Source organism: Euprymna scolopes, chromosome 20, assembly GCF_053919585.1.
Source record: "Euprymna scolopes isolate OS-2025 chromosome 20, ASM5391958v1, whole genome shotgun sequence".
NCBI classification, from domain to species: Eukaryota; Metazoa; Mollusca; class Cephalopoda; order Sepiida; family Sepiolidae; genus Euprymna; species Euprymna scolopes.
The window spans coordinates 78,787,710-78,804,090 of NC_136501.1; the positions used below are offsets into that span (position 1 = coordinate 78,787,710).

Genomic DNA, 16,381 nt, shown 5'->3' on the forward strand with positions numbered 1-16,381 from the left:
CAGAGTGAAAACGAGTGAATCATCACAAGATCCAAATGGTTGATGATGCTAGTGATAGATCTACAACCATATAGGCTGTTGATTGAATGGCTGAGCGAAATGACGTTATGAGGTTAACGCGGGTTGAAAATCATGTAATCCAGAAATATGTGCATCATGGGGAATATGTTTGATTGTTGGTCTCCTTGGCAAGGAGAACAGACCTAATGGAAAATCACTAGAGAGATATGAGATCGTATGCAAGAGTTACTGCAGATGAGGCAGAAGAGTGCTGTGTTACCAATAGTGGGAAAGGCACACAAAAGGTGATGATAATCCAAAAGAAATTGAAGGCTATAGAGCAGAATCAAAAGATACTGTGGCATATATCATGAGAAAGCAATCAATATTGAACTTTACAAGGATAGAATTAGCCAAAAATAGGACTAGTTTAAGTTGTTTTCACAGGGGAAAAGAGGTGCCTAATATAAGTGATGCAGTGAAAACAGAAATACATAAACTAGACAATTTTGTAAAGATATTGTCAGTTGTTGGCCATAACAAATAAAGTGCACCAGACAAAGCAGTCGTTAATGATACTATTCGATTATGTGTGCATACATTTGGATATACTGTCGCGGATACATCTGTCACCGAATACAGTAAGATTGAGAGAAGTGTTGTTGAAAGTTATCCCATAATTTGAGATTGTTTATAGACTCCACTGAGCAATTATGGAAGTATTATAATGCATTATGTTATTGTGAAGAAAAGGACTTGTAGCATTGATATCAATTCCCTTGTTGGATCAATATCGTACATTTGAGATGTACCAGATAGTTGATCTGCCAATACCGTATTCTTGAACTGACAAGGTTGAGACAGTTTATAGCCTGGCTAGAACAAAAATCACGTTAACAAATGAATGAATAAATGTAAAGCTCTAGGAACATGCAGATCAGTGAGTCTGATTTATGAAACAAGCATGTTGTGTGTGTGTAGCAATTGTTTAAGAAGGATAACAAGAGGATTATGAAGAACTGGCAGATAGAAGTGTTGACAAATGTGGTACCTTTCACAGTGTTGACAATGGAAATCGGGCAGTGGCCACCCAAGATGAGGCTGAGTTGTCTAGAGTCTGTAATAGTAAGCCCACAAAATAACAACAGTTACAACCCATTGTTAGCTATAGAGTTGCTCATGGGATGCACAGCTTTTGGAAGGAAAAGTTTGAAAATAAAAAATCATGATCAAATTTGATTGGAACTAATGCAAGTGGATGGACAAGTGAAGGAATAATATTACGTTACAGAAAATTCTTGAATTATTGAAGCTGGTAAAATAAATCAATTTTGTGAAACTAAAATCTCAATTAAGCCTTAAAAGGAAAGTTCATAAAAGGCATAACGATGTACGATCCGGCACCATTTATAACATTATCAATGCCGCACCAACCACACCGGGTACCGGGCGTCCTTAACCACGTCGGATTCCACCCGATGTGGCAGGTGTCCTTTGATCATACCTTGTCTCATTACAAGTTGGCCTGTTGATCGTCTTTACCCACTGTGTTTTCATGGAGGGGCACTTTTCCTCTCGATCGAATCGTCTTTCCTTCCATGTGTAGGTAGTCTCCGGGTACATCAATCACTCCGCTGGTCCTTGTGACTTGCTGCAAAATCAAAAGTCCTCACCACAAACAAACAGAACTTCGAGTTATAACAGTAACCAACTATTTATTGTTTCAGTATTTCATAACAGCTACTGTCTAATTTGAGGTGACTAACTATAGCAGTGAACGATGTAAGACCAGACCAGTAAAGTCACAGAGTTCCCATTAACACAGGCTAGTTCCCATCATAACATCAGGCCCTGAAGGACTCCCCAAATCGGGAGTGCCTGACAGGCCCAGCCGTTCAGCTTGCTGGCTACGACTCCTCTGCGTTTAGAAATCCTTTTTCTAAATCCAACCCCTTTTCCCCTCACCTCTCCTTAAGAGAGTGGTTACAAACACCTTTCTTTCTTCCTCTTAGAGCTTATCTTTACCAAACCTCAACCCCCACCTGCACTGAGGTTTTTACTTATTACCAATTAGGCGTGATTAGTCACCCCAGGTTGAACAATGCTTGGTGGTGAGCCCTACTCTTGACCCCCCATTCTAAGCTGTCAGCCTTAATCAGCCAAGAATCTCTGGATTTCTTCAAACCTATCAACAGGGGTTTTCAAAACAACCCTTCATGTTAACAGATATATAACGACAATGAGATAAAAACAATTAATAATTGCTTTTTCTCTTTCTGACAAAATCCCATAGACATTTCTGTTTAAACAACATCAAACCATCATCATCATCATTAGAATTCAGCCGTGCGAATTCCTCTGAATTTGTGTCGACTAGCAAGGTCACTCGGCATCGCCCGGTTCCCATCGGGTCACATCTCGCCCCCTACCTGCTTTGTCCTTTACTTTGTAAATGACACCCGAGCCCCAACCAGACATAAACACCCCCACCTCTTCTGCCATCTCTTCCTCTATTTGAAAAACAAGACCATCTCTTTTGACACGTAGATAATTCCAATTTATCTCCCTTTTTGAGGCAACACAACATCTGCTTTGCATCTAACAAGCTTACAATGACACATCGGCAGCTGGTCCTATTTTCCAAGCTAAGGTTTTGCATTTCTCTGCACTCCTTCACCCCATCCCGTCAAACACCCCCTCTCACTGCAATATCCACCTCGTTGCATGCATTCATGACACCAAATAGTGTCATACAGGTGAGAATGAGGATTGTTAATACACTAGCCTGGCCGGTGGTACGGATCATTTTAATCATATGGTATTCGCATTTACAGTATGGTGGATGCTGCAAACACACAGGAAAAGCTTAAGTAAACTTAAAACACTGGAAGAAGAATACATGAGTAATGAAGAGATACCAATAAGTGAACTTTACCAAAATCAGGATAGAGTGCATGAACGTGATGGAAAAGATGGAAATTCAAATGGAGACTGCACCATCAGAGAAAAGAAGCCTAAAGTAATAGCCATTCAGCCAAGAATAGAAAAAAAGAGAAAAATTGATTGAAAAGAGAAAATGGAAAAGAGCCTTCAATAGCGAACTGAACAACATGCTTAGTCATTTTCTTACCATTTTCTTTCAAACAAATCCGATAACCTGCATATAATCAAGCAAATATATCCACAATCTGAAGAACCAGAACAAACCTTTCTTTTTTTTCTTTTTCATTTTTGGTCCCCCAACAAAAGGTGGACCTGTAAAGTCACCCTTGTCCATTCGTCTGCACTTTTCTTAATAACTACGCCTTGGAATTTTTAAAAATTTTGCACAAACATTAAACATGATGAGTAAAAAAGTAACAGAATGGATTTTCTGGGAAAATTCCAGTTGCTTCCCTAGGAGCACCTTTCGGGTTAAAATGGCAAAAATTGACATTTTTGTGTTTATTAAAAAATTGATGCTTGGATTTTTATAAAATTTTCTGAAAAGTTGTAACTAGCTAATTTCTATATAATTTTGTTTGTCTATATTTCGCGATAACTATTGGGACTATTTCACCATATTTGTTAAAATTTTCTGTATGTTTATTTAGCAGTTTTGTATGGTGCTGAACTCAAATCTAAATATGTTAAGGCCTTGGGGACTTTTGGGGCTAAATGGAGGGGGGGGCAAATGATGGACGGAACCATTTCTTTTTTTGCATGGTGCAGAACTGAAATTTACATATGTTAAAACCTAAAACTGCATCGTTTGTTCATTTTCATCAGGATTTGATGTCTCCTGGGAACTTTTGGGGCTAAATGGGGGAGGGGGAGAATGCTGAACTTAGTCATTTTTTTATGTCTCGTTCACTGTGCACTCACGAGGGATTATGCATGCTTCACTTGTTCTTATATTAATTTGTGTTTTTTTGGATGGTGATGCTTAAAATATGTCAGTTACAAGTACAATGATAAAAAATGATAGGAACACATTTTTTTATTCCAATTCAAGATTGTTTTTGTACACAGTATTCGCTCATTTTTCTAATTAAACCATGATCTTATAATTAATACTTAAGAAAGTTACTTTAATTACAAAAATGTTTTGATCCTATAAAATAGTACCATGTTTCCATTATTGATCCATACAAACTATTACCACTCACCCCAATACAAAATAATAAACTGTTTGCTTTTATGCACATAATTCTTAGTTAAGAAATAATACAAATGTTTTGGAAGAGAATAAGAGAGAGAGGGCGGAGAAAGAGATGTAATACCAAATACTAACTTATGGGTGGTATAGTTTTTTTATAAAAAATAATCTTTATTTTATTTTTAGAATATAAAACCTCTAATGTCCAAAGCAATCAATTATATAAGGAAGAAGAACTGATTCCGATTGTGTCTCAATTCAGGCAATTTTGTGCCGCCTTCAATTTCTCCAAAGCTGTTTGATGCTGGTTGATTTGTAACTGTAGCAAATATATTTGTTTTTCATGAAAAGTTATACAACCATCAATATAAACATCTGCTTTCTTGTCTTTTGTCAAATTGCCTATTAAGGAATGGTCGGATGACTGTAAAGAACTGACATCAAAGCTTTTGTTTGATGTCAATGAATTTTGTACACGATGAAGAGTCAACAAAATATCAGATGAAATTGGTAACATTCGAAATTTTGAATCAACATGTGATATATCAACTGGCAGATGTTCACCGTCTGCAGCTGAAATTGATCTGTTCAAAGAAATGTCATCTGCCCATTTTAATCCTGTTTCTTGCAACATGAATTCATTCAAAGTTTTCTTTTTTCTTTTATCTTTTTTTGTTGATGAATCGTAGAAAATTTCACCATTTTCTGCAGATTTTGAACAGAGAATTTGGTTTTCGTCTGTGGGAGAGGAAACAATAGAATCTGAAAAAGAATTCAACTGTTCTAATGTAACGGGACATTTTGAGTGTGGAATTTTTTGGCTAACATTTGAATCTTCCAAATTTTTTTTTTTGAGAAGATTATTGAAAGGAAATTTTCTTTTGGATTCTGCTTGCATTAATAATGAAAAATAATCGGTTGTCACCAATTCATTATCTTCAGATTTTTCTGGGATTGTGTGAACCAATTCAGGTTCAGATTTATTCTCTTCTTGGATTTCAAGATAAGTCACATTGGAGTGTTCACTGTTTTCTCCCGTTTCATCATCAACCCGTTCAGCTTTTACAATTATTTTCTCCTCATTTGTAGTCTCTGTTTCTATTTCAATATTGGTAGGACATTTTACTGAAGAAGTACAATGTTCAGAAGATTTGTAGCATTCACTGTTTCCTCCCAATTCATTGGCAACTTGTTCAGTTGTTATAATTATTTTCTCTTTATTTAAATATTTTTGCATTTCTTTTCGTAAAGATAACTGTTTGTTTTTTATTTTACTTCCATTGTTTTTTCTTGTAAAAGTTAATCGTGTGCCTGTTTCAGATTGAGAAACATTTTCCTTTGGTTCTTCACAATGGATGCCTAACATATCGGATTTATCATTTTGTTCATTTTGAAAGAAAATCAAATAATTCCCACTCCACACCAAATTCCCATTTGACAACTGTTTTGTATCATTAATTCCAATATTTTTAATTGCAGGAAGAATTGGAAATTGTCTTTTCTGCTTATATTTGGGTGGAATTAGAGATTTTCTAGGTCGACCTCTTGGACGTTTCTTTGTTTGGTTGGCAATAGAAACATAAATTTGATCCAATGTAGAAGATGCATCATGAACCTCTGTGTTTTCCTTTGATATTAAAGTTCTATCATTAAAAGTTGTCAATTTTGTTATTTGGCAAGATTCTTCATTCAAATTTGAATCATCTATTTTAAGAAATTCTCTTGTCAAGTCATTATTTAGAGTTTCACAATGAAATGAGCTGGAATTTTTGTTATTTTTCTCAAGAATTGAAACAGAATTAACATGAGATGACTGCAAAACTGGAAAAAGAGGATTATTCATTTCAGGTTCCAAGCAGTTTGGTTTTGAAAAGTTCCCTAGAATGCCAATATTCATAGAAAATGGAATTTTGGAAACTTCTTTTTCATTTTTTAACTTTGTCTCTTGTAAAGTTTTGGGGATTTTTGTAGATTGCATAAAACCTTGTTTTTGACAAGAAATGTTTATTTTTTGATTGACCAGATTTGATAGCTGAACAAATGTACTTTTGGGTTGGACATTTTTCAGAGATAACTGGTTACCATTATTAGATGCTGCAATCCCTTCAGCAACATCCATAGTAATAGGCATGGTGGCTGCTATAGTTGACATTACCGAAGATTGTGTAGCAATAGAAGAGTCCATATTTGTTGTTATTGATGTAGTTGTGGCTATCGGCTTTAGTTGAGGCAATGTGTTGATTGTATTGGCTAAACAGACTTGTGCTCGGTCAGTTGGCATAAAAATATATGTAATTGCATTGGGGGCAGAGTTGGCTGTCCAAGGATTTGTTGGCTGGCAAGCAGAGTTATTTGAAGACAACATAATTGGTTGGTAGAAATTGGTGTTCAAGGGAGAGAAAAAAAATAACTTTATCTTTTAAACATAAAGTCATTTTTCAAGAGACTGCAAATTTTGTTTTGTTTTTTAATGTAAAAACGTCTGGCTTTGCAGGTTGCTTTGCTACTGACAGTGCGATGTTACCTTCACATGTACAAGAATTTTCTTCCCAAACCCTGAAACGAATTAACATACAGCTCTCAACAAATGTATGATGCCACACTCAAATTTTCAGATGAATTTTTAATAAAGTGAATTCATTTGAATTTGTACACAGCTTTTTCTCAATTTGTCTTTCCAATAATTTATCAGTTGAATTTCAGCAACTTTGGCATTTTTGTGTTTGTCAAAACTTCATTTCCTCATTAAGGAAATCTTTTTTTAAAAATCTTTTTACACCTAAAAAAAGAAAAGAGAAAAACTTTTGAAAATTAAAAAAAAAAATCAAAATTAAAAGTAAACAATTATTGTGTTTTTAATATAGTTATGTATCATGTTCATTTATCTTTTTGTGGCTTAAATTAACAGTTTATTTAATGGTGTTATCAAAACAAATATGAGTGTCAACAACAAAGCAGTGTGATACTAAAATAATAGCAAAACAGACAACAAAAAGAAAGAAAAAATGTTTAAAAAAAAAAAGGATTGTCATTAGAATAGAAAAATTGATTATTGAATAGGCAGTTTGAAAAATTAAGCTTAAGTCTGTGGTGCATTTGGAAAAGGTAAATTCTGCTATTCTCTTATTACAACTACTATTAGTAATACCAAACGTACTATTTAGTGCTGGACAAGGCACATTCTGCTACTTAATCTGACAGTCATAGTTTTTAAATCAGTAATTAGATTTCTCGTACATCAATCAATATAAAACTTATATGACTGAATTCAAAATAAAATTTTCTTTAAAATAGTATTTTAATATTTTTGTTATGATTTGTATATTCCAAGAAATTGCAATTTAATTCCACCTATTAACAATAAAACACCCCACCATGGCATATCTGTGATTAGTAGATTGCTTTTCGCATGCACGCGTTTTAGGTCTCTTCATATAAACATGGAAGTTCTATTAGTTGATGAAGTTTCATATTTTTAAAACAATAAGAGAAAATAATTGTCTTTACCATAGAATTTGAACAAAACACGTGCAACTTTCCAGTCAAGAGTTAGAACATCTTAAAGTTGAGGCTTTCTAGTACAAAAATAAATCAAGATAGAAACTTTGTTCAAATGATATGTAATAGTCAATATATTTCTTTTGTTATAAAATTTTAAAAGAATTAATGTGCGCATCGATAGAAATGATAGCAAGAGCCAATATTTAATTTTTTTTTAGTGACGTCTGATATTGTCATAATGGTGCTACCAGATCAGGTTGTCTTAAGATATTGACTTCCTGAGAAGAAATGCACCCAAGATTGATGCTTTTTGTTTTTCTACTTTCTTTTGCAAAACTTAATTATGTTCTGCAAAACCAAAAACAACCCACCTTTTCCCTTTTTTTCCTTCTTCCCATTTCCCCTTATTCTTTCTAGCTACCCCACTTCCTAACTGGTTTCCTAACTTAAAATGTACCAAACATTAATACTATGACCCTTTTGTTTCTCTCATTACAAAACTCATTTATGTTCTGCAGAGCAGGGAACAAAAACGATAAAATCCACTATAAAACAACCAAACCAAACACTACAAACTAGCGATTGAAGATACAAAGAGCTTGAAGAATAAAAACCTACAAAATAACTGAATGCAATATGAATACTCTTTCCAAAATAACTGGATTCAGCATTAAATAACTTGAAAAGGGTTGCTACGCTGTAAAACAACCAAACCAAACCAAAGTAAATTCATAACAAAACGTTTGTTTACAAAGTGGCTTACAGCAATAAGGTATACATTTTTTATTTTTAATTATTTAAAAAACATAAGTTTTTGATTATGAAAAGAAAAATAATTATTTTTATTCTAATATCAGAAAATTTTTTTAAAAAATATTCAATTCAAACAAAAAATTGAATAGAAAGTTTATTTGCATGAAAATAAATGAAAAACGTTTAAACGGGATAGGAATGTTTAACACAACAAATAAGACGTCCAAAAATGTTAGTTTTATATTTATATCATATTCTGTTACTGTTATATCATATTTATATCATATTCTGTTACTGTTAATAGTGAAAATTTTATTAAAGCTAGCATGGGTGTCAGGCGGTGCCAGGTGTTTGGAGGTGTGTGTTGAGCAAAAAAAAAAAGTGGTTGTAGGAAGGCAGGCTCAAACCCATACCGTGAAGGAGGAAAATAACGGGTGAAAAAACCTGACGTCTTTGCTGTTACGACCACTGCCAAACCGGAAATGACATAGGTTTAAATTAAGACTAGACAATCAGAAAGAGGGGATGACTTTAAAAAATATTGGCGAAAAAAGCGACCCCTCCCCATTAAAAAGTGCTCAGTTGAGGGTGAAGAAATTAATGTTTTTAGCCAATTTTTTGACATTTGTCATCTGAAGGCTTTAAAACGATACTGATCTTGTGAAAATCCGTCGCCTCTGTCGAAAGTTTTAGGCAGACATGCAAACATACATAGATTTATGGTAGCTCAAATTTTCAACCCAAACCAATTAAAAAGCTTGCCCTATCTCTGAATACTCTTTATGTAAAATTTCAAATGTTTAGACCAGAAATTGTCTGAGTAATTTGGTAGAAACCGCAGAGGTCAAATTTTTTTGTAACTTTGACCACTATTATGACCCCCTTAACATTTATTGTTTTGGGCTAAAATACAGTTATTAAGTTAGATCCATGTCCAAGGAACCTATATCTAAAATTTCAATTGTTTATACCCAAAATTGGCAGAGGAGTTTGGTAGAGTTCTCAAAGGTCAAATCGTTGAACTTTGACCCCTTAACAGCCAAATTTCTGGCCGAAAACCGATCACATAGATTTTCCCAAATCTCAGTACCCTGTATATCAAATTTCGAGTCTGTAGACTTTAAATTGACAGAGTTATTGCGTTGGGAAATGTACACACATACACACAGATACAGGCACGTTCACTTTTATAGATATACTAGCACTTCAGCCCGGCGTTGCCCAGGTGTTTGGAGGTGTATGTTGAGCAAAAAAAAAATAGCGGTCAATTTTTTTTAATTTTGACCCCTATTATGACCCCTTAAAATTTATAGTTTCGGGCTCAAATCACTTTATTAAGTTAGATCCAGGTTCAAGGAACCTATATCTAAAATTTCAAGTGTCTAGACCCAAAATTGTCGGAGGAGTTTGGTAGAGTTCTTAAAGGTCAAATCGTTGAAATTTGACCCCTTAACAGCCAAATTTCTGGCTGACACCCGTCACATCGATTTTCCCAAATCTCAGTACCCGGTATTTCAAATTTCGAGTCTATAGACTAAAAATTGACAGAGTTATTGCGTAGGGAAATGTACACAGACAGACAGACAGACACGTTCACTTTTATAGATATATAGATAGATAGATAGATTTGTTGATTTTCTGAATTTTGGTAAATTTTTCAGGGGTGAGCGCGACTCTAAAACAGAGTCCCCCAAACTTCTGAAATGCTTTATTTAGAAACCCAAAGTTAGCATGAGGATGTTTTGCAACTATTCTGTACTTAATTTACTAATTTAATAAAAATTATAATTATATTGTACTAACGTTATTATTTAGAAACCTATCATTTACATGGAGAGGGTGTTTTGTAACAATTCTGTACTTTCATCTAACACTAATAAAAATGGATATTGTAAAACTTGAATTTAACTTGAAAATAGTATTAAAAAAGTTAGTGCTGTAATTTTGTTTTATATTATGAAAAAAATTGTTTTTAATTTTAATTCCAACGGCTTCACTTGACACCACTTTTCTATTTAAGTAAAAAACGCTTTTAAATGAGTTCAAACACACAAACCACTTATCCAGATAAGTAAAAGAATAACTTATCTTGCCTATGATAACATTGGGTTTGTTTTACAATCCACAGATATAAGAAAAAGTGGTCAAAAAATAAATATATAACAAATAAATGTTACCAAAAAAAAAAAAAAAAGGCAAGATAGTTCGATAAATCTTTGGTGTTTTAAATGTTTATTCTGTTTGAAAACAAGTAGCATTGAATGTTACATCAGAACAAGAAAAAAATGGCTGCGATGTCTCTTGAAATCTCTGAAGTCTTGACAATGACTTAAAAATTTAAAAAAATATACAAAATAGTGGTAGAAACTCACTCGATAATTATCACAGCAACTTAAAGCCATTAAAATGAAAAACATGTTTAAACAGGATAGGAGTGTTTAATATAACATTTTTTTTTTTAATTAATTTAGAAAACAGAAGTTTTTGATTATGAAAAGAAAAACAATTATTTTTATTTCAATGTTGAAAAATTTTTTTTTTTAATATTCAATTCAAACAAAAAATTGAATAGAAGAAAGTTTATTTGCATAAAAATTATTTAATCTTATTCTTAGTTTAATAATTCTAATCTGTACAAAATTTCCTTTCATTTGATATGCTACAAGCCATATTTTATTTATAATTTCTTTGAATCGTCTCGTAGTGGTCATCTTGGATTTCCTAGTTGTTGTCTTGATTTTTCACGGTGTAATGATGACAAATGATAATATCCCTCAGAATAATATTTCGCATGATGTTTACTGCCCATTTTTTAGCTGTTTTTATGATGTTTCTACTTAAAGCCGTTAAAATGAAAATTAATTATGCTGATTAGCATGCAAGTTACCAAGTGAGATGGTCATAAATACAGTCAACTGACACTTCATGGTGTGATAATATGGTCAAACTTTCATCATATTATCTTAAAAAGATCTGAAGATACAACTTTTTAAAGATGGGTTAGCCCGTAAATTGTGCAAATTTCCTACCAATCACAAGCATTTGAATAGGACTTACTTAAGGCAAAATATCCAGTGAACCACACATTTTTTGATACTTTGAATAGTCATAACTGCAGTTCTAACCATCAAATTTAAAAAAAACTAAAGATAATAAATATTTCTTTGTTTTTTATGCTCTTTTCAATAATGCTTGATTTGAGTTTATTTGATGTAAAGAAAAAATATGGTGTGGTACTGCTAATACTATTTATCAGGACGGTATTGAGTAATGACAAGTAAATTAGGAATTGGAAATGAAAAATAGAAATGTAAAAACAAATTAATGTAGCCAGCTTAACCTAAAATTAATTCTTTTAGAATGCTAGAGAAATATGAAAGGAAATTAAGTAAAAAGTATAGTCAAGAAGGAAGCGGGGGTCACACAATCTTGCGTCGGGACCACTCAATGTAACCAGGCTGTTGTTAACCCTGAAACACAGGGGGCTAACCCTAAGTCCCCGAGGCTAGAGTTTTATCTTTGTCTAGTGATGGACCCTTCAAATTGTGACCAGACACTAACTGGTCACTGGAAATCACCGCTCTGATGCCAAGAGTGCACAAAACGCACACGACCCTACGTCTGTGTAGTAATACTGGCCATTTGTTGTCAGTCGTCGAATTGAATTCTTCTCATAGATGCCCTGATGTTGTTGGTATATCTTCCATGAAGTTTGGCCTTGGCTGTACTAATCGTCTTGTTGACTCATTTAATTTTTTATAACTTTTTAGGCTTAGAAATGGAATATGGAGGAGGTAAAAAGCAATATTTTCAACACTTTTTTGTGTTTCATCGAGGCCAAAAAATGGCTGAAAAGACATTTGCAAGGTATACGAAGAAGATATCATAAGTGAGTCTACAGCACGGAAATGGTTTGTAAATTTCAAAAATGGCGATTTTGATGTTGATGACACACCCTGTAGTGGAAAACTTTCTGAACTGAATGAAGAGTGTCTGTCTCAAAGAACTTTTGAAGGAGGCCGGTCAACAAACAAGTCATGAATTGGTTGAAAAAAATGAACTGCAACCACAAAACAATTCTAAATCATCTTCACTCAAAAGCAAAAAGTCATAAAAAAAGCAAATCTAAAAATGCTATGAACTTGTTTCCAAACCCAATACATACTAGCTGTCCAAATTGAAAAAATATCAAAAGAAGGTATGGCAAGAATGTCCAGGAAATGGGGGATCATTGTACATTAAATTCATATTCGAAACTGATCCCCCTTTTTAAATTCTAAATTATTTTTGTTATTTTTTTTTACCAAGTTTTTTTAAGTTATTCACACATAAAAAAATATACAATCTTATTTAGATTTTTTTTTAATTGGCAGCTAGAAAATCTTTTATTGAGTTTGAAAGTATATGTGAAAACCAATATTTCTTGAAGGAATCACAATTCTATAAAAAAAAAAAAACATAAACTGCATTAATTTTAAACCAAAAAGTTTTTTTTTCAAAATAAATGTAGTCTAAAACTGTCGTCAATTTCAAAGTAAATAGTTAATAGTGACTACTGCTACTTCTAACTTAAAACTGTATAGGCTATTCACACATAATCACCTAAAAAATAGAATCTTTTTTTTTTATTGGCAGCTATAAAGTTAAGTATATTTGAAAACCAATATTTTTAAAAGAACCATAAATCGCATTAATTTTAAACAAAAAGTTTGTTTTTTTTCAAAATAAAACTGTAAATATAGTTTACAAAACTCATTTATTTCAAACTAAACAAGCGACAGCAGCTGCTGCTATCGTCGCTCAGTATTTCCCAGTCATAAAATAGGCTTTATATATTTTGATTGATGCAGATTTCGTATTTATTATTATACTAACAGGGCTACCTGGCGCTGCTTGGGACTGTATAAACAATGAGAAAATTGAAGTTGATTTTGAACATATTTGTTATTCTTAGGATAGAGGAATTATTAATGTCTATATATCATTTGCTATTTCGAGCAAAAGAATATTTTACCTAACCTAGGATGGGTATTACACATGTATGAATAATTGTACCTTCCCTAGGACAGGTAATTTTCAGAATGTATATGAAATAATTGTACCTTTCCTAGGATAGGTAATTTACAGCACGTATGTGAAATAATTTTACCTTTGCGAGAACAGGTAATGTACAACACATATTTAAAATAATTTTACCTACCCTCGGATGGGTAATTTAAATATGTATATGAAACAATTTAACATACCCTCGACAGGTATTGTTCAACATATAAGAAATAATTTCTCTTCCCATCAAGGCTACCATAATTTTAAGAATATTGAAATCATTTTTAGAAGATGGATCATTAGGATTTTCAAATTAATACATAAATACATTGTCTAGGCAACCCTTGCTTCACCATAAATTTCAACACTAATGGGTTTCTTTCCTTCCTCACTATTGGCACTATAATTTTAAGAAAAATTATGTCATTTTTGGAAGATGTCTCAACAAGATTTTCAAATTAATGCATAAACACATTGACGCAGTTAAGTAATTAGACAACCCTTGCTTCATTATCAAATTCCATATTACTGTTTCATTTTCTTTCACCACTACCGAGACCAAATATTTTTTGGAAAAAAGACGTCATTGAAAATTCAGAAAAGTATGAATGACCCCCAACAGAAACTTGCTCATTTCACCTTCACATAAGACATTTCTAGTGGCTTCATGCCTGTCTGGAGTGATTTCCATAAGATATTTCAAGTGGATTCATGTATTGTATGGAGCTATTTCATGTGGCTTCATGCCTTGTCTAGAGTAATGTCTCCATCTATCACATTCAATCTTGGCGACGCCAGGCCTTCCGCCAGTACATATATCAACTTGTCTCATTCAGTCCCAGGCACACCAGGTCTTCCGCTAGTGTATATTTCCACAATTCCATTCAATCCCAAGCGACGCCAGGGCCTTTTGCTAGTATATATTTCCACCTATCTCATTCAATTCTGTGCGACGCTTTGCCTCCCACCGCCCCACTGTCAAAAATATACATGTAATAAAGTAATGTTTAACTCGTAAACTTTTTCAGCCATTTTCGGGACTGACTTCATACCCTACTGTTAAAAGTATACATGACATAAAGTAATGCTTCAATTGTAAAATGTTTCAGCCATTTTGAGACTGACTTAATATTCCAACCCCATCTGTTAAAAATATATATGACATAAAGTAATGTTTAAATCGTAAACTGTTTCAGCAATTTTCGGGACTGACTTCATATCCCCTACCCCACTATTAATAATATGCATGAAATAAAGTAATGTTTAAATTTTAAACTGGTTCAGCCATTTCCGGAGGAACTGACTTCATACCCCCCAACCTCACTGTTAAAAATATATATGAAATAAATTATCACCCCATCACTTAAAAATAGATATGAAATAAAGAAAATTTGAGATTGTAAACTGCTTCAGCTCTTTCCGGGACTGACTCTCTCACCCCCCCTCTCTTAAAAATAAATATGGAATAAAGGAATATTGAGATCCTAAACAACCTCAGCCATTTCTGGGGCTAACTTCATATTCTCCCTGTCTCTTATAAATATACTAGCGGAAGCAGAGGGTACCCGGCTTTGCCCGGGTGTTTGGAGGTAAATCAAAACTACCTTGGGAGGTTAAAATAATAAAAAAAAAGGGAGTTGTATTACTGCACACATAGATTCGAAAAAGTTGTCAAAAAACAAATATATAACAAATAAATGTTATCAAAGGCAAGATAAGTTACTTTTCTACCAAACTGGATATAATTTTCGTGTTTTTATTCAATTTAACATGTTAATTCAGCTCGAAAAACATGCAGTGTTTACCGATGTATTGGAAAATTCAAGATGGCGGCCGATTCTCTCGTTAACACGGTAAGTTCAGGAAAAGGTGTTATAAATATTAAACTAGACAAAATACTATTAAAAACCACCGAATATATGTCAAGTTATGCCACGGTAACATATATTGAGCGAATTTCTAACAGTATTTTGTCTAGTTTATTATTTATTACACCTTTTTCCAAACTTACCGTGTTAAAGAGAGAATCGGCCGCCATTTTGAATTTTCCAATACATCGCTAAACACTGTATGGTTTTCGAGCTGAATAAACATGTTAAATTGAATAAAAACACGAAAATTATATCCAGTTTGGTAGAAAAGTAACTTATCTTGCCTTTGATAACATTTATTTGTTATATATTTGTTTTTTGACAACTTTTTCGAATCTATGTGTACAGTAATACAAACCCGAGAACGGTTTATTCCGAAAGCCGTTCGGGGAGGTTGGGGGCACGTCGTAAAAATTTACCTTTTTTTTTTTTGTGCAAATAAGTTGGCGTAAATTTTGGTGGTAATGAATGCACTTACTGATCCGCCGCGCTATTTTTTTAAATCGTATTTCACGTTTAATTAAAGTTTTATGATATGGTTTTTAATTCAATTGTAAGGTTAAAGTACAGAATAGATACAAAACACCCTTCTCCTCCCCATGTTAAGAATGGCCTTTTAAATAATAACGTTATTATTTCAGCACGGAGTACCTAAAAAAATTTTTCGAAATAAATTCCATAACAAAACTGTTGGCGGCGAAGTAGCAGTGATGTAAAAAATATTTTCGGCGGGTTTGCAGTTTGAATTTAGTTGACTAATTTCTTTCAAATAAAAACGAAAACATCAATTTTTGGACAAATTAAATCGCTTACGATGTAATTTCTATAAATTTACCTTCTTTCAAACAATAAAAACACCTGAAAGGGAATGATTTTTCTTCTTTTTTTTTTTTTTTTTCCAAAATTTTACGTAAACAATTTTAACGAAACACACATGAAAGATATACGTGGCAAATAACTTTATTTTCGTAAAAATAATAATATAGTGCTTATCTGTAAAATGTTTCAGTGTATTAAATTGTAATAAATTATTAAATATTTACATTAAATTCTTAATTAAGACTTATTTATA

General features: G+C 32.9%; 1 protein-coding gene across 1 annotated transcript; it reads right to left on the reverse strand.

The window, feature by feature from the left end:
* Positions 1-3,961: 3,961 nt before the first annotated feature.
* On the reverse strand, positions 3,962-16,259 carry LOC145241472 (uncharacterized). Its single transcript, XM_080104457.1, has 2 exons — positions 16,145-16,259; positions 3,962-6,917 (listed from the first exon to the last, which is right to left on the reverse strand). The coding sequence occupies exon 2, from the start codon at positions 6,501-6,503 to the stop codon at positions 4,392-4,394; it is 2,112 nt and encodes a 703-aa protein (XP_079960583.1). The 5' UTR covers positions 6,504-6,917; positions 16,145-16,259; the 3' UTR covers positions 3,962-4,391.
* Between the last annotated feature and the right edge of the window lie 122 nt (positions 16,260-16,381).